Raw genomic sequence first — 19,988 nt, 5'->3', positions numbered from 1 at the left:
GATTAAAAGCATATGCCACCACACTCAGCTTCGGATCCAGAATAACATTTACAAGGACCAGGGAGAGAACTCACTTGGTAAAGTGCTTGCTATGCAAGTATGAAGTCATGAGTTCAATCTTTAGCACAAATCTTTGAAGAAACCAAGTGTGGTGATGTGCAATTCCCAGCTCAGGGCACTTGTGGAGACAGATGGATCCCTAGGGCTTTCTCAGCACCTAGCCTAGCCTACTTGCCAAGTTCCAGGTCAGTGAGAGACCCTGTCTCAGTAAGACTGAGTGACGCTTAAGGAACGATACTGAGAATGTCTTGTGGCTTGATCATGCATGTATGTGAACATATACACACATACAAGATAATATTTTTAATCTGCTGGTGGTTGAGTATATTCATAAAGAACCCACGGAGGTTTTTACTGAGAGAACATGAACCTTAAACCTTTTCTTTCCTTTTTAAAAAAAAATAATAACAGATTCATACTATAGCACAGGCTAGCATTAAGCTCATGACAATCCTCCTGCCTCAGATTCCTGAGTGCTACAACTACAGATATAAGTCTTCACCCTTGACTTTCCTTTTCTGTAATTCTTCCTTATTCTTCCTTCCTGATTTGATCATAGTGTACTCTCTTCCTTTATAGAACCTTTTAAATAGGTCTCCAACTGGTATCCTTCTGTCCTTCCTTCCTTCTTCCTGCTCTAACTCACAGTGCCCTTTACTTTGCTTCCTGGACCATTTTCCTCTTAAACGGCTCACACTGGTGTTAGTAACCTTTCAATAGTCCCACACTGTTAATAAAGTCAGATCCACAGCCTGGCTTTCAAGGCTTTCCAAAATGTTTTCAATTTGACATCCTGTGTGTACCCAGCATCCTGGGCTCTTTTTTCTTTGTTAAGAACAAACATAAGTATGTTTGTTAGTTTTCTGTCCCTATCCCCTTAATACTCTAACTCTGTAAAAGCTGTTCCTTCATCTCAGAATACCCCACCTTCCTTCTATTATACCATTCTAAGCTCAATCCCCATCCTTTAAGACTTCATTCCAATACCATCTCCTGAAAGACTTTCCTGAGTCACAGTCACTGTCATTTCACTAGCTGAGTCATTCGCTCACCTGTGTTCACATATCAAGGGTTCACTATTATCTCAGATAGAATTGTCTACATAGGACCCATGAAGTTAACTAGATTATAGGCTCAATGATGATGAACTCTGACCTGGTTGGTTTTTCTTTCAACTTGATATAAGATAGAGATATTTGGGAAGGACTCCCAATTGTGAAAATGCCTAAGACTGACCTATAGGCACATCTATCATACATTTTCTTGATTAATGATTGATGGGGGTGGGGTGTTCAGGTCACTGTGGGTGGTGCCATCCCTAGGCTGGTAGTCATAAGTGCTATAAGAAAGCAGGCTGAGTTAGCCATAAGGAGCAAGCCAGTAAGCAATACCCCTCCTGTGGTCTTTGCTTTAGCTCCTGCCTCCAGGTTCCTGCTCTTAGTCCTTGTTCTGACTTCCCTTCATGATAGACTACAAGCTACAAACTGAAATAAACCATTTCCTCCTCAAGTTGCTTTTGTGATCATGGTATTTTATCACATCAATATTAACGCTAAGACAAGCTCTATATTAAATTTTTTACTACATTCTCCATAGTATCTACTAAAATAGTTCACAAAAATATACAGAAATATTTGCTGAATGAATGCATCCTAAGGCATAATGACATTTGTAAAGCGGAAGTAACACGGGGTATGCTCACAGTCCTTGGATGGTCTCCTAAAGCTGTCTTCTACTGGTTTATTTAAAGCCTTTGTGACACAGGACCAGAACTGCTAAAGCTTATTCAACTTCATTAAATCTGTTCTCATTAGCAACAGGCAGTCCCCAGTCTCCCTCAAGCTCACAGATGTCCCTGGCTCTGGGCTAACTTTTCTCTTCTTCAATAAGCAGAACTGGAAAATTCTAGTTGCTGGGCAATTCTACATAAAAGAAATAACAATGCTGTATTGTGATATGTGTTTCTCCCCAAAACAGCATTATTACTTGATGTCGCTTAAAGTACTCTGGCTGTACTAGTGAGCATCTGAACAAAGATATTTGATAGGCATGATAATAAAATCAATGTATAGTTTGTCTTTTGTCAATGAACTGTTTTCAGAAGAAGCTTGTTTTGCTGCCCAGGCTGGTCTTCAACTCCTGAGATCCGGTAATGCTTTTAGCTTGACTCAGCATGAGCTGTATAATCCAGAGATATAATTTTTGGTCAAGGAGTGAAGCAGTTGACAACTTGGTGAAAAGATTTTATATCCTAGAGAAAGATTATATGACCCTGGGTCTGATCCCCAATACCACAGCACACCATACCACCACTAGTCCCCTGCCCCCACACAAATAAATAAACAAGCAGCATACGTACCTGGAGTTTCCACTGTGTCTTGCTTTTTGGTTGTTCCTTTTGTGTTGATTTCACAGCTTACATGATAAAAAGTAAAAAGCAAATGATGCTTCTGATGGAGGTGGATGGGAAGCTCGATTTTGATCTGAAATGGTAGAGACATTACATAGGCCATTTTGGTTTGCTTTGTTTTAGCTGTTAGGTTAGGCTGTCAGACATGTAACTCAGTTTCACTGTACTGTTCCAAAAATACCCCATGAAGGATAAGCTAAGTGGCCTAATAGCAGGTATCATTTCAATGCACTTCAGATGTTTTTCTGCTCATCCTCAGTTTGACAGCACTATTCTCCTGAGTTGTGGGGATTTAATACTTTTGTTGATTTAATACTTCTTTCTGTATAGTTCAATGGATTCCCCAAGTTTTAAAGCAGGTTTTATAAAACAGTAGATTAAAAACCACATCCTCATGTCCAGTGCAATCCAATGAACACTGAATTTGAAATGCTACATAACCTAAGTTGTGGTTCCTCTGTGCATGGACAAAATTAAAATCCTACAAGTAATGTACAAATGTTCACCATCACGTACCCTCAAATCAGAGTTCATAAGACTTTCTCAAGGAAAAACAAATGAAACTTTGTTCTTGAACAGACAAAAAGATGTCACATATAACTCCAAACGTTAGGTTCAAAAGATGCTTATAAGACTCAATTTCAAGGAATTTTCTAATTACAAACCAATTGTACGCTTATATCTCCTATTAGCAGGTAAGAAACAAAATTTTAACTTTGATACACATATCCATACAGATACACATGAAAATAACTGCTTTCTCGGTCTTTTCTAGTCAATATATAGTGAATGAATAAAAAAATCTATTATTTTAGACACTCTGGAAATAATCATGTCTCATTTATTATGTTTACATCTCTGCACTGGGTGATACTGGCTATAGAGAGGCACATAAGAATAGTATGTCAATGGTCATTTGGTCCAATTATAATGCATACAAGGCCATGGTTGGGAGCATTATCACCGAGGTCTGTTATAGGTATATTCATTACCGAATATGCCTGTTCAGAGCATCCCGACCATCTGGGCATCTAATGCTCTACTGCACATAAACATGGACATACTCTCCCCCCTGGGTAGCAAAAATGCAAGACACTGTTAATTCCTTCCCTGCCCCCAAAGAAACCAGGGAAAATGCATTGAAAACAGAATGAGTGGGGCCCAGAGCTGGGGCAGAAGGGGCCATAGGAGAGCAGGCAGATCAGAGAAATCCTGACTGCAGGAGGGAGAGTTTCAGACCAAGCCAAGAATGGAGATTTTAGCACCTAGGCAGAACCAGCAGAACAACTGGCCCAGGATACCCATTCAGGCCACATGCAAATACTAGGAATCAAAAGCAGCCTGCAGAGTTGGATAAGCAAAGGCATAGAGGCTAGAAGAGGCTGTGACTAAGCACCCTGGGTAATACAGAGATAGAGAAGTGGCAAGAAAGAACCAGACAGACTAGAGGGAAACAGTGCCACAGCAATCCCCTTTATATCCCTTTCAGCAAGGTACACAGGACAGCCAGTAGGACTGTGACACCCAGCAGTATAGCTTTCTCCCTCTAGTGCTTCAAGCTGCCCCTTACCATTTAAAACCATAAGAGGAAAGAGCCGGCTATGCCTTCAGAAAAGCTAGTCTGGTTTTAGTGAAGTTTATCTATCTATCTATCTATCTATCTATCTATCTATCTATCTATCTATCTATCTCTATTTATTTGTGTTTTAAAATTAACACTTGAAGTATTGTTTCAGTATGGGATTTTCAAAGACAATTTTTGGTATAGCCCCCTTCTGCCCCCACCATGTCCCTGCTGCCTTCTATCTTTCTACCTTCACTCCATCCCCTTAGCCTCACTTTGGCTTCATTCACAGGTATTCACTATTGCCCCTCCCCTTCTTTCTTCCTCAACACCTCTTTCCTCTCTCCTGGCATTCTCTTTTCTAATTTCATGGCCTACACCCACATTTGTGTAGTTAATTACTTAACTTCTGGCCCTGGGATTTGATCCTAGGGCCTTGTATATACCAAATAAATTCACTATCTGAGACCTACATCCCCAGATCTGTTTTCAATAATTTTCGAGACACACTTTTGTATGGCCCAGGCCAGCCTCAAACTTGCTATGCTAGTGAGAATGACCTTGAACTTTGGACCCTCCTGTTTCAGCCTTTCAAATGTTGGGATTACAGGTGAATAACCGTGGTTGGCTTATATTTCCCCTTTAATGCTCATTTTGAGATACATCCCTATTAAGTTACTCAGGCAAGCCTTGAACTTACAACTTATAATACTCCAAAACAGCCAGGATTCCAGGCCTACTGCACCAGGCCTGGCTCTGGATTTCTTATTTGAATGCTGAAAAAATGGAGACCCCAAAAGTGACAGTGACTTTCTCATTGAAACAGAACCAGTCTGAGAAAAACATGGAGGGTCAGAGTTGCAAGTCCTGTTTCAGATATGTGTACTATCTTAACTAGAGAAGCCTTTCACATTGTAAGTAAATCTCTCCCTGTCATCATGGATACCATGAAGGCATGAGCCCTTCCTTTCAATGTGACATTTTCAATTTTTATGGACAAAACATTCAGGGATCATATGATTAGGTGAATGGCTTGAAAATTAAAAAAAAATAAAATGAAAGGAATTAGCAAGCACTGAATTTTGAAAATTCTGAAATGTCAGAGTTTTACCTCATCATAGAACTCCGGATTTTGGTTGTGATGGGAGACTACAGCATATGCATTTGTGGTAAAAACGGACCCTGCTGGTTTTCCATAAATGCACTGCAAAAGATAGGAAACAGAGTCACCATCCCTAACCCGAGTATTTAAATAAGATACTACTTAACCATACATTTAGAAGCAGTGAGAGGAGGGGGCGTGGCCAAGTCCACTCTTCTGCTATCATGAGCCTGTAAGTGTCCAAGCGTTTATGCAGTCACTTGAGAAAGTGCCTATCTCAGCTAGCTATAAAACGCTTTCCTACATCTGGCCACCAAAGGTATGCTCTCCCAACCAGCTGGCAGTGGTATGCTGCAGATATTTTCTCCTTTAGGACTGACATGCTCTATAATCTGGCTCTTCGGGACAGATAGGTGAACCTTAGCAAGAGTTTTCTTTTTGCATGTTCCTTGTTCAGTGACTTTTTTTTTAAAGGTGCATTTAAAAACAACAACCTAAAAATCTAAAAAATAAAATGTCTATTAAGCTGCAGACAGATAAGATTACTGTTCCCTTACACCATAAAGCTTTGTTTGTTTGCTTCTTGGAACAAGGTTTCCCTGTGTAGCCCTGGCTGGCCTAGAACTCACTATGAAGACCAGGTTCATCACCAACTCAGAGATCTGCATTGATCCTTGCCTCTGTCTTTCAGGTGCTGACATTAAAGGTGTGCCCAGCTTCTCTTTACATTTTAACCTGACACTTTATAAGGCACATTTTTTTTCAAAATCACTTGTTTTTTGCTATTAGATGTTAGGCTTTCTATGGTTCCTTGGAATGCTCCCATTTCAAGACCACTGTGATTTACTTTTACTTCCCTTGACCCAATAAGTTTAAGAATGAATACAGAGCCAGCATGCCAAGTTACTAACTGCTCCACTGTTACTGTGGAGTGAGCCTCTAGGCCAGCTAGGAAATGAAATTGAGACTCCACAAGTCCACAGCCAATTCTCCTGAAATACAGTTGTCAAGGCTCTTTTTTTTTTTCAAGAACTGCTGAAAAGTAACCCAAGGGTTTCTTATACTTTTGGTTGTGAGCCTAGCCTTTTAACAGCTGAGCCATCTCTCCAGCCCAACCTAAGGGTTTCTAAATGATACTCAAAAGATATCTCAGGGAGGAAAGGGAACTGGTTGTTCTCATCTCCACTGAAGAGACCAGCAGAGAGAGGAAAAATTCTACTGCATTTGAGTCAGCTAACCTTTAATTTCATTTAAGGTTCTCTTTGGGGGAAAAGGGAGTGCCTTTCAAACATAGGGGCAGTGCAATATTCAACAACTTAGTTGGGAGTGCAGGGGTACCTTTCTCTAGTGGGTTAGAGTATGACTACCAAACAATCCATTTGACTGCTTTAGATTCAGGCTAGGAGCAAGGAACCACACACACACTTTTGTGATGGCTGTGCTGTTTGGGGCTTCTACCTCAGGTTCTGATCACTGGGCTTAAGAAGAAAAGTTTATAGTGAAACCATAAAGGCACTGCGCCATGATGGGTATTCCTGGTTGCACTGCATGCTACTGAGACTCTGTTTTGCAGAGATCACACAGCTAAGTTTGGAGGCACTGTTTGGCCAGTCATGGAGCAGAAGTCCTCCCTCAGATCAAAGCTGTCATGCTGTGCTTCTGTCAGCTCAACAAGCCTGTTCAGGCTTCAAAGCGCAAGGAGCTGAAGGTCTCCTAATAGTAACACCATAAGGTCCCCTGAAGGAAACATTATAAACTATCCAGTCATTAAAAACTGACCTGGTGATTGGGCCTCTAAGCAATGAAAATTCAAGTGGAGCAAATGCAAGAAGGGACTAAGGAAATCTCATCCACTTTCTCATTTCCAAGATGGAACTTGTACATGCTAGGCATGTACTACAGAGCAGGATCACCACATAGATAAACATCCCCAGCCCAAATTCACCCATCTTCCCATATCTGCATATCACCCTACCTTGTAATATAGATTATTTAAACAGACCCTTTAGTTCCCATGTAATAGTAGAAAAGGAAATATTACCTTTGTCACTCTAGCATATTTTCTTGTTGAAATATAAAGACATTAAACTTGGTGCATGACACCATCAAGTACTAAATTTTCATCTCCACAATCTCTTCCAAAAATACACACGGATCACCACCATAAACAGACCTTTAGCGCAGATGTATCACTTTCATCTGAATCCCGGAATTCCACACAGACGGCAATGTTCCTAGCCTAAAATCATTAATCAGTCAAAGTGAGTCATGTAGTGAACAGATGATCAAAATATTGCATACTCCAAGAACGTATAGTTGCCTTACCTTGGCAAACGATTTCTGGCTGTCATATTTTAATTGCAAGGGATAGACATACAGATGGTTTTTGTAAATAGTGAATGGATAACAATATTTTGTCATTTCTGGAACAAACTCTTCAACCTCCACAGTAATATTTTGACAATTCTTTTCAAAAGGCTTCAGGGGCACATATGAAGAGGTAATACAATCTATGGTGAGGCAAAAATAAGCATGTAACATAACAGTCATTAACACATTCCTGCATTTGTGGAAATATACATGGATTGTGTTTGCAAAGAACAATTTCAAAAGAGAATTCTTAGTTGGTGACAAAAAGTCAAACACCTTTAAGAACCTGAAAAGAACACAGTAGAATTCTGAATTTTCATGAGACCCTTTACACTAGACATGGGTTGCAATTTTATTTTCAACATTGAATGACTTGCCAAATATAACACATCATAATTTTGACAAATTTAAACTCTGCAAAGAAACCCACTGCTTTTTCCCTCCTGTGGCTGCAATTTTAGCTTTCGCTGCAAGTTTTTATTAGTGTCAGGGAAAGCAAAGAGAGTAAATTTATGCTTCCAATTAGCTCATGGTGAATCGCTTTTAAAAATTTAACTTAGTGCAGGTGCAAATTTTCACTAAAAAATAATGGAAGTTTTTGAAATAATAGACCTTATGATGTGTTACCACTAATAAAATAAAACACACAAAATGGCCAAGCAGTTGAACCATGTGTGTTTCTGAAGCTGCCACTGTAGGAGAGGTCATGAGCATTATGTAGGGCTAGGACACTTTATTGTCCAGCCACGTGGGTGGACAAGGAAGACCAAGGCTAAACTGAGCCTAAGGACACAGCATTTTTGTTACAGTTGTTTTCTTCTTCTTCTTCTTCTGATTACTAAAACAATGCATGCTAATAATAGAACATCTGGAGGCACAAATTAAAGATTTACAATAGCAATCAGTCATCGCATTGATAAGTAGCATGGATACTTGTGAGTGTTGTCTTCTAGTCTTCTCGCTAAGCACATTTTACATAGCAAAGTGGAAGTCCCATGGTGTGTACACAACTCAATCTTGATTACTTGATAGTTTATCTGATAGCTCATTGAGCAAATTATAAACACCAATTTCAATCATTGCATCAAGTTTTACGGTAATTCTGTACCATAATTACTTGAAACTCACTGACAATCTTGATTTTGTTAGCTTCCAAGTTCCCTCTAAAGTAAAGAACATTGTAAAAAGCATCTGTGTGCATATGTATAAACTCCTGGCTATATTTCAATTATCTTATTAAAGATTTCCTCTGTGTGTGTGTGTGTGTGCATGTGCGCACATGTGTGCACACACATGTGCATGTACACACACACACATGTTCATATGCACAATCATGTGTTCAGGTGCCTGCAGAGGCTAGGTTGTCAAATTTCCTAAAGCTAGAGTTACAAGTGGTTGTGAGTAGCCACATATAGGTGGTGGGACCTGAATTTGGGTTCTCTGGAAGAGAAGTAGCTACAGGGTCATTTCTCTATTCCCCTCAATGATTCCTTTTGTGAAAAAATAATCTATTTCACTCTTGGATATTTTTAAATGCACATTGGGTATTGTTCCCTGTATACAACCCTTTAGTGATTTCTCAATGTTCTTAAAATAAAGTACAAATCTAAGGTGTTACCAGTCTATACAATTCTCTATATTCTTTTTCTACTACCGTTTCCTGTTCCATTGTTCCCACCACATCCTACCATGGAGTCACACCAATTTCCTCTCTATTCATAAAAATTAAGAATGTTTCTATCTCAAGGTCTTTACAATATATAGGATGCCCTCAGTCTGCAGCATATGACCCCAAACATCCTTTGCTAGTTAGCTTCTTCCTTTGGTGGTTAGGGAAGCCCTAGGGAATTAAGACACTGTGCAAACCTGCAGTAAACTATTGATAGCTACTCAAGCTCTGATTCCAACTCTCAATGTTTGTTTGCAATACAGTCTTACTTGGTAAATCTACAGGAACGCACTCCACTGTGATATTCAGCTGTCCGGGGATAATCTGCAATTTTGTCTTTTCTGGCCTAGGTAGAAATCAAGAATAGTTTAGAGGTAAAAAATGATGACTGACTGTTAAATACATTAGTTACCTGAAACCCAATCTCAAATTTTTAAGCATTTTAACCTTGCCCATATATAGCTCATATTCATTACTTTAGGAAGTCGATGATAATTCATCCATTCTATTCATTTAGTAGAACAATGTCACACACTTACTTTTTATATTCTGAGAGCAACTTGAGAATATCCTCATTTGAAAGCTTGCTACTGTCTTGTTTATACAAAGGGGAAAATTTCCCATCCAGATCCAGAGAGCCCTGAAGATCTTTGAAAATGGGTCTAGAACGGCAATAGAAAGGCTTTTAAAACAAGGAATTACCAACAAAGTCAACTTGTACTGGTGTGAATGCAAAACTGTAAACATGCACGGCAGTACTTTGCTGGGCTATCACAGAGTGAAGCACACACCACCTACCCTACAGCAATGCCATTGTCTTTCTAGGCACGGTTCCACAGGCTACCTGGATGCTCACAGCGGACTTATTTGTTGTAACTCCAAACTGGTAATACATCAGAAATTGATCAATAAATAAACAAACTGGCATAGTGTGCTGTGGAATGCTACTGAAAATGAATGCTACACAACAGGGATGAATCTGCAAAGCTTGCTGGGCAGAAACAACCAATCCCAAGAATACATGCTGCAGGATTCCACTTTTTGATGAGTTCGGGACAAAATTTTATCCAGTGACAATCAGATGGATAGTTGCCTGGGTGCACAAGGATGCATAAAGGTGGGTAAAGGCAAGTAGACAGGGGCATGAGGACCCTTTCTGGGAAGAAACATTATCTATATTATACTAGTTATGGTTAAAGTGGTCCTTACATTTGTGAATATTTATTAAGGTGGATTCTTAAATACATATTACCAATAGTGAGTCATTTTATCAGCATAAAACTGATAAAAATTACATTGGTTCCTAAAGGTAATTTTACATAAAGTTTACTACATATATAGTCATAACATTTTGAGAGGTCCTCCCCACATTTTTTTTGAGACAGGGTTTTACTAGATAGCCTTGGCTGGTCTTGAACAGGCTGTCCTCGAACTCGAAAAGATCTGCCTGCCTCCCCTTACCTCCTAAGTGTTAGGATTAAAGATGTGTGCACCACCATACCCAGGCTCTTCTACCATTTTAAGAAGCTATTTTGCTGCTAAAATGGAAAGTAATATATGAACACCTAATGCACTAGGAGTAGCAATAGCCAGAAACTCATCTAACTTAAAAGCATCTACCTTAAGCATCTACCTTAAAAGTCCATTTCTGCTGTTACTACTGTTTAAAATTGGTATTTTACTTACTCCTCAGCAAAGCCCACTGCTTCTGCTTTAAAATATTTATTCCCAGTAACAGGGGCTTATCAGACCCTTTTTAAATGTCCTGGACAAACCTTAGTAAATCCCTACGACTGCAGCTGATGGAAACAATCCAGGAAGGAAAAAGTAGCATAAGACCTTGCCAGAATTGGGGATCAGAGTTTCTCTGTGAAGCTTTCAGAATTAATTTTCTCGCCTGGCAAAAGAGCAGCAGGCAGTTCCCGTAACTGCCTAAGAGCAGGAGAATGGCACACTGGTCTGGAGTCAGTACTAATGCGGGGTAGCCCGTATCCTGATCTCCACTCTACTACATGCTCTAAGGTTTAGACATGGGTTTCATTTTCTTCATCCTCTCCTTCTGTGTCTCCATTTCCTTACCTCAAAGATAAGTGTGGTACCTGTCTCTTAAATGTGTATTTATACATTAAGCCCAGCAGAGGAGTGCATGGCTGTCTATGATCATAGCATTCTGAAGGCAGAGGCATGAAACTGCTGCAAGTTCAAGGACAGCCTGGTTGACATAATAGTGAGCTCTAGACTAAGAAGAGTTACAAGGCAAAAAATGTATTAAAAAATAAGTAAACAAAATATGCATTAAGTACTTAGATAAGTAAGTATTCCGGACAGGGTTAAACTTAATTATTATAAGTAAAATATCAATTTTAAACAGTAGTAGCAGCAGAAATGGACTTTTAAGGTAGATGCTTTATAAAAATTATATATGTATGTTTATAAGCCACAATTTTCCTTCTAGAACAGCAACCTGCATTAGTTTTTGCCATTCACCTATCTTTGGCAATCATTTGTTTTAGCAGTATGAGAAACAAGGCAAAGTGGTGCCTTCTCATCTAACAGCACATGATATATTTTGAGATCCTTACCCCAAATGAAATAGTTATAAATAGTGACAGAAGAGCTGATTCACTTCAAATCTCCTACCCTGTGCTATTCCCCAGCACCCAGTGAACAGAATTAATTGAATTATTCAGAACATGGTGCCCTTTCCCAAGAACTCCCAGTCAGTTGTACAGGCTGTACCACAAACAAGCTGATGAACTTATAGTTCAAAGTGGGGATAAGCAAGAAACAGGCTTCAAATCCTCATTGCTTGTACATTTGCAAGGTTTGGATAAAACGCTTTCATAAGCTACTATAACATAAGAATCATAGAAAATGTATGTTTCTAAATACACTATTTCCAAAGGATTTACCAGAAAATCTGCATGCTTTGCCATCAAATTTTGAGTACATTTTCCAAAATGATTCTGATAGGTTTTAAAGTCATAAACTCAGCCAACTCTGAAAAGCTGAGAATATTATACATAATTTGTTATACATTCTAGTTCTATGGGGAAAATTTTACCACTTTAGCGATGAGCTAAAATATAAGGTTAAGTAGTGTCCATCAGATTAACCCAAACCAAAAGAAATTTCCCGTATCACAATTGGGGTTTGGAAGTGGGTTTTATATGCATAGCAAATTCTGAAGAAGCTTTACATCCCAAGTGTCACAAGGCACAACTAACCTGACAGAAATGGACCGCTGAATTGCTGGTAAGGACATTGGTCTTCAACTTCACAGAGAACTAAAAATAGAAGAGTCAGGACTGCATTTACACTAACCTGGCTGCCCAAGCAAAGGGCATTCTGTATTGTCCAAGGCGGCTACACACTTGTTTAGCTGTCCTGTGTACCTTCTGGGCTGTCTACAGTCAGAAAAAAGGTGAGTTTAGATTTGTTCAATCTGCCATGGATTCATCTTCAAACTTCCCCCAAATCATCACTATAACACACCAAAAACCCTGGAAAGAAACATCTATAAATAAATATTAAAATATATCCTCAGTACCCATTTTCCAAGACTAAAGTATTTCTTTTTAAACTCTGTGTGTGTGTGTGTGTGTGTGTGTGTGTGTGTGTTATGCTAGAGATCAAATCAACAGCCTCACACTCTACCACTGAGCCACATCCCTAGCAAAAACGTAATTCTTAAAGGCATGTTGTTTTCTCCCTAACAACTCTTTCTTCAGTTTAGAAGACAGACTAATGAGATATTGGACTGCTTTGTACCACAGCCCTCTGGTAGGAACACTTTCAGCAGTGTTAACGTGTATTCCCTTCCATACTGCTGGCAGATACTCATTATTCATAGGGGAAGTTTGTCCTAGATACAGTTGACCTTCTACTCCCAAGATAAGGCACAAGTGACAAGAGTCAATGCAATTAGTCTCATGTGGGCAGCAGCCACTGTTTGAACAGGCAATGAGAGATGACAAAGGCGATAAGCTAAGGCCTAAATAGGCTTCGAAGCAATGGCTAGATGCTTATCTCTGGGGATACAAAATGCTAGAGGCTTTTGTGTACACTGCAAATATGTCCCCCACCTATTAGTCATGCCTCCTCAGCATCTTCCACTTAATAAATATTACTTGAATGCACTAAAATCTAACATTCAATAGATTTATGGCTCTTAAATACACAATAACTATGGTGCTATGAATTAATTGTCCCACAAATCCTTCCCTTCCCTAGGTCTCGATTTCTCATTTATAACAGGAAAGGACAGGATTCAGGTTTCTAACCAGTCACATATCATGATCCAAGGATTTAAGTAATGATAAAAGTGGACAACTTTTAATTTTGCCATTTAAGAACATTCAGGAAAAAAATAAACAATGAAAAATCCCCACCATGTAATATATGAACACGTCATGAAAGAAGTAATACTGAAAAAGTATAAAGGGCGAGATGGACCACAGTGAACAGTAACCCTTTGAAGTCAATACATCGATAATGTGCTTATTGTCTAGCCTCATTGCATCAGAGACAGGAGTGGATATAGGTACAGTTTTCCATAGTAGACAATGTAAAAAGTCCTCAGAGAAGATAATTTTTCATCACAAAGGTCTCTGACAATGCCCTTTTAAAATATCAGTAAAAGGTGAGTTCTCTACTGTGCAGAAATATTTACCAATTTTAAATTACCTTTATGGGATCTGAGTTTTTGATGTAGGGTTCTGCACAGTGTGTGATATTTCCCTGCAGCACCTTTTCAATTCTCACAACTAGAAAAATTTCAGGATGTGGGTTCGTCACTGAGAAGATTCCCTAGAGGAGAAATGACTTCTGTTAGATATTTTTCTGTAACATACATATGGCTGTTTGGCAACTGATATCTTGCAGTGTGGAGAGTACAGAATGTTGATATTCAACATAGGATCATGTCCAGGATTCCAGGAATAGGTAGAACATTTTTGTTATTTGGGGGGACTTTCTGCTTTTTGAGACAGTCTAGCTATACATAACTCAGGCTAGGTTGGAACTTGAAGCAATCATTTTGGCCCTGCCACCTGAATGCTGGAGCTCTACTAATACCCTAGGCCTGCACCACGCTATCCAGAGGGTAGTGCTGGCTGTTTTTGCTACAGATTCCAAAGCTTCCAATGAATGTATCTTTCCAAATGCAGTTCCTATTCTCTTACTAGCTCACCCTAGGCATCCAAGCTCCTTCTGTTTAGCTGTTTTGCAAGGACTAATGAATACAATAGACACTGTTTGGCTTAATTGGTGTATACTAAGGTATGTCTCCCAAGTAGCTAAAACTACCAAATGGTTCCCTCCCAATTCATACTGAATACAGTGAAAAAGGAGGAATACACTTCCACTGCTTGCCTAACATAAAAACTCACCATCTGGGGCTGAGAAAATGGCTGAGTGGCAAAGCATTTGTCACACAAGCATGAGCGCCTGAGATCGGCAGTCACAGAGAGCCAGAAGTCAGCCCTATAATCCCAGTTTTAGGAAGAAACAGGTAAATCCCTGGAGTTTACTGGCTAACCAGTCCAGCTGAATGTAAGAGCTCCAGATTCACTGAGAGATGCTGACTCAAAAAAAAATAGTGGAAGAACTAGAAAGTTGCCTCTTACTCCTCCTGCAAAGGCTGAGTTCATTTCCCAGCACCCGTGTTGGGGGTGGGGCTCACAACCACCTTTATCTCCAGTTCTAGGAGCCTAACACTCTTTTGGCCTCCACAGACATTCACACGCATTTGCCCGTATATGCATACATCGACCCACACATGATTAAAACAAAAAAATTAAAGAGAAATTAAATTTCTTAAAGAGAAAAAAATATGATGAAGAGTGACTGAGGAAGAGACTATTCTGGAACTCTGCCTTCCACACCTACATGCACATATATGTACATAAACCCACATAGACACATACAGGCAATACGAACACCCATACACCATCTTATGGAAAACTCTGCAGTTTAAAAAAAGCTTTGGTGCTGTCCATGAAAAGGGAGGCAGCAGAGGCTTAGAACTTGCCTAGTGTCTTTATCCTCTATTCAAGGGCACGAATGTGGATACAACCAAAGTGACATTATTTTCTTTGAATGTGTGTGGAATAACGACACCATCTTTTGTATTTTGAAAAAAAGAGAAAGGAAATCCTCTAACTATTGTGTCTGATTTTTGTCTCATACTTGAAGGAGCATCAAATGAATTTGAATAGAATAATCCATCAGTGGGTCTTTAGCAAGTTCTGTTTTCCTACTTGGTATATTACCAACTTCGTTAAATAGGGCTGTCTAGTTTTCAAAGCATTTCAAAGCATTTCATATTACCTCCTAAATTGAATTCCAAATTGAAGTTTCTAAGTTTGACAGAGCATGATAGAAAACAGTGTGAGGTTAGCAGTGGTCCCCTCCGCCACCAAGTCAAAAAACTTGTAGCAAGTCTGGGTGATGGATTACTAAGCAGCAAGCACAAACATGGAACAAGGTGGATAAGATATGGGTGAGGAGTTAGAAAGCCTGGGTTCAGATTCTGGCTTGGCCATTTATTAGTTTTGGCAATTCACATCTTCTCTACATCTCGGGTCCTATGAAATGATGGGACTAAGAGTAATATTGTTGTCAGAAGCTTCTTCTATGGTGTAATGGAATAACACATATTAGGGGTCTGGTTATCACTAGGGTGGCCCATCAAACTATATCACAGTCACAGAACTTGGTTTCTGGTATTGCTTTAAAGACGCTGCTTGAACTTTGAGCCTGGCTAACAGACTATCCGCGCTGTTCCTACACAAGGTATGCTTAGAACTGGACCTTGCATTCAGTCCTTTCTATTTTGATTAATACTTTTATTTTAAGGGGATGAGTGACAGTTGATTCTGCAACCATGGCCTGGTAACACAGATTCAGGTTATCCAAAATCCCGTGTTCCAATGTGGTAACTGTGTTGTGAAGTTTTTCTAAACATGGAACAAAGGTATGTGGGTTACTGCAAAGAGCAGCTCTGCAGCGTCCTCAGGTGCTGTCTGCTGACATTCTTAGCCTTTTCTTTGGTGGAAACGGTGTATTAATACATTCCAAAAAGTTTCACCTGCTCAGCATCCACGCTCACCTGCCTTATGTAGCATAACCGAGACTCAGCAATCCCATGGATGAGAGACTCAGGTGAAGAGCCCTTTGCGTTCCCATCATTAGCCAGTTGGGTAGACATACCCCACAGCATTTCTCGGACAGAGGGTGGATTCAAGTCTACATGAAAGTCGGCTGAAATTTTACAATTGTTCTTTACATCAAATAAGGCAAGGGTGATGAAAAAGGGCTCAACCTAGGAAGAAATACAATTGACACTTGAAAATTAAGCCTTTGGGAGACAAATTGCAAAATGAGTTTATTTTTTCTTCAGGATTGAGTTTATTGTGGTACCTTCTCATTTAATATTTAGTTAAAAGTGACCTACATTTGTTCTGGGTCAAATAACAGGAAAGGCATTCAGAAATGATTATTTCAATTTTAATTTTTAAATTAAGATAAAAGTTTAATTTCATCAGGTATAAATTTATAAGTTGTGAATTCACAAAAATTAACAAGTTATAGTTTTAAAGAGATGAACAGAATTCAAAAGTTTCCCCTAAAGAAAAATTGATCCATGAATAAAATTTTAAGTCTTTATACATTTACTGTCATGACTCCAAAAATTGCTAATTTATAGATTATAAAAAATTCCTTTATGGGATATTGCAATGTACTAGACTATACATTTCATAAGAGCCAGCATCAGTCAACAGCAAATTATACAAAAAATGTTCTGCCCCATCAGCAAATTTGGAAGACATGATTCTTCCCTACAGATGGCATTTGAAACCTGGTCAGAAAGAAAAATTTCATGCCAAATGGCGTAAAGATTAACCCTTTGCAGGCAGGAAAGTGCTCTGATGTATTTTAGGTACTTTGTGAAAGAATCCATCTTTACTTGATAGTTTTGGAACTAGAAATCAAAACTAAAGATGAACATTAGTGTCTTTGAAGATTGGAAATTTACAGTGGCAAGCATTTCTGACCACACCAATTCATGATACCCAATATTTACACCAAAAATGAATTTCATTCTATAGAACAATGAGTGAGCCCAGCGGATTGAACAGCAACTATATCTCTCTAAGGCTTGGGGAAACTAACTAATTTCTGTGAACCAATTTTCTAAAAGAAATTCTATTCCTTAGTCAAATCCCATGTGAGGGCAGATTTTTTCCAGCTTCTGGGGACATTCCACTCCTGAAAAGAGAACACATTCTATCAGCTACTCTAAGTAGGTAAGACTTGCAGGAATCCTCTCAAGATGAGAAAACATCTTTTGTATTTTGGCCAAAAGAAAGAGATAAAATTCTTCATGTCAAATTTATCATAATATCTAACACCGGAGTTTTCATCCCGCCAATTAGTCCCTACTTATAAAAAAGAAAGGTATTTCTTTAATATGCTGGATCCAGGGCAGTAGGAGGAAGGGTCATACATACATTTGTGGGTGGTCCTTTTGCATTGTCTCCAATGTGACCCAAGATATTGAAAGTTAAATCATGGCAATTCACCAGGAAACGCTTGTTGCACTTTTCTTCAAATGGCTTTACATCAGGCTCAATTCCTGAAAAGTCTAACCTCTGTAAAAACAGATAGATGAGTTGTTTAAGAAGACGGTATTCATAATAACACTGAATGATACAGCTTCAGAGCAGCATGCTAGAGTTGGCAGAACCCAACAGTCCTGTACACTTTGAACCCCCTTTAATGCTTTTATTCAACAGGATCTGTCAGGAGACTTGACAACTTTTGAGCACGGACAGACAACTCTTGGAAGAAGATGATGAGAACCTGACCTAAGGCAATGAACACAACAGAAATCCACCTGGGCCTAGAAACCCCTACCCTACATGGTGTGACTCCTGACTCTCATTTCTCATGTTTGTGACCTTGCAATTCACGCTTTTTGCCTTTCCCCATCATTTTACTGCTCCAAATCACATGTCCCTCCTCGGTTATTTTTTTTAATACATCTAGTATCTCTCTCACCACAGGGGCTTTGTACTTGCTACTCTTTCAGGGACCCTACCCCCAGAGAATTGTCTGGCTTGCTCTCCTTTTTCATTCAAGTCTCTCTGATCTATATGAACTTCTGAAGAGAAGTATTTCCCCAACTTCCTGTAAAAAAAAATTGCATACATCCTGACAGTCTATATGTCCTTTCTTAGATTTATCTAACATTACTTTTTAGTATTATTTAATTGGTTCTTCTCCTCCTCCTGCTCCTCCTCCTCTTCATAAAATATATCCTCAAAGACAGTAGGATGCACTTCCTTCACAAGCTGACAAGAACAGGTTTGAAAGGCAATGAGAACAGCACAGTAGACGGATGTTAAAAACTTCGTGTGTCCTGCAAATGAATGGTAGATTTTGGGGGAAAGTGAGTGGAAATGAGCAGTTCAGTTAGGGATGGTTTGACTTTTTTGAGTTTGAGACTTGGCTGGAAAACTGAGAGGTCTGGTTGTTGATAAGGATTTGAAAGTCGTGGCATCTAGGGTGAGAGGCAGCCAAGGCTGGAACCCAGTATAACCACCTACATTTAAATGATGGAGGGATGAAGGGAGGGAGGGAAGGAGGAAGGGATGAAGGGAGGGAGGGAGGGAGGAAGGGATGAACGGAGGGAGGGAGGGGGAGAGAGAGAGAGACAGAGAGAGAGACAGAGAGACAGAGAGATAGACAGAGACAGACAGAGACAAAGAGGTGTTTCTGTTTAGAAGACAGATAAACTTGAGCTCAGCTTCTAACAGAACTGAGGAATGTGCCCTAATTACCACAAAGGATACAGTTTTTTTTAAAAAAAATACTTGTATTTCAAGATAAATACAATTTTTAGACAAAAGCTACTGGGAGTCAGTTGTTCTGAGCAGGGCAGGCTTCTGTGTCTCCTCAGAAAAACCTGTAGCAAGCTCTGCACTTCCCAAGGCTCACACAGTCTTTTGTCATTCTGGTTGCAAACCGAAAGCCAAATGTAGATAATGGAACAACTTACACTTTCATGAAGGCTATAAGCATGGCAGGGGCAAAATGACTCAAAATGAATTTGATCAAAACTGTTCCCAAGAAGGAACAGTCAGGCCAAGAAATATAAGATTTTTTTTCTCAGTAAAACCAAGTACTATACCTCTTAAATAATTATGGCGGTTTGACCCAGCCTGTGTCTATAATAAAAATCCCCACTTAAGGGGACTAATGTGTGAAATTTTTACCTGAATATTGTATGGTTTTCCCACTCTGAGTCTATTGATCTACAAAAATAAAGCAAGTGTGGGACTAGGCAGATCCCTTAAACACTTATCTATGGGCCAGCAGAGGCAAGCCATTGCCATGGAGATCAATTCTAATTTCTGCCCATTTATCTGCTCTCTTCTCTGTCTTACTCAAACAGTGGAATGTGTAGAGGAAGTGGCCCAAAGCACCCCAGCCCCCAAATCCTTTTCCTTCTATGGGCCCCAAGTATAAATGTTCAGCTATATGGCCTTCCCCTGCAGTTTAAAGTTTGATCCATATCCCTTCAGCGAAACTAGCATTTCATTATTCCCTAAGGTCATAGGCAAAAATCTACTCTCTCTACATTGAAATGTGACCAGAAAAGGAAGTTGAAATTATGGGATAGCATTTCACCTTTTCTACTTAACACGACATTACTCTGTGGTGAGATGACCTTCCACAATGAACACTAAATTCTTAAAGATGGTGCTTAAAGATTCATCGCATCTGTGGCTTTTCCCTCACTGAAGCT

At 39.4% G+C, this 19,988-nt stretch overlaps 1 protein-coding gene across 7 annotated transcripts in view; it reads right to left on the bottom strand.

Moving 5' to 3' along the window:
• Nucleotides 1-19,988, bottom strand: part of Dock11 (dedicator of cytokinesis 11) — a 185,079-nt gene that overhangs the window by 85,077 nt on the left and 80,014 nt on the right. For all 7 annotated transcript variants that reach the window (XM_087599791.1, XM_087599792.1, NM_001434047.1 and 4 more), the window contains 10 exon segments: nucleotides 17,689-17,829; nucleotides 16,287-16,499; nucleotides 13,862-13,984; nucleotides 12,500-12,582; nucleotides 9,715-9,837; nucleotides 9,445-9,521; nucleotides 7,462-7,646; nucleotides 7,310-7,375; nucleotides 5,146-5,238; nucleotides 2,420-2,543 (listed from right to left, as the gene is read on the bottom strand). In XM_087599791.1, the coding sequence (XP_087455917.1) occupies nucleotides 2,420-2,543; nucleotides 5,146-5,238; nucleotides 7,310-7,375; nucleotides 7,462-7,646; nucleotides 9,445-9,521; nucleotides 9,715-9,837; nucleotides 12,500-12,582; nucleotides 13,862-13,984; nucleotides 16,287-16,499; nucleotides 17,689-17,829 (1,228 nt within the window).

The sequence above is a fragment of the Rattus norvegicus genome, chromosome X, assembly GCF_021556685.1.
Source record: "Rattus norvegicus strain SHRSP/BbbUtx chromosome X, alternate assembly SHRSP_T2T, whole genome shotgun sequence".
In the NCBI taxonomy this organism is placed as follows: Eukaryota; Metazoa; Chordata; class Mammalia; order Rodentia; family Muridae; genus Rattus; species Rattus norvegicus.
Note: the sequence above shows the minus strand (reverse complement) of the source record. Positions and strands in the feature narration are given on the sequence as shown.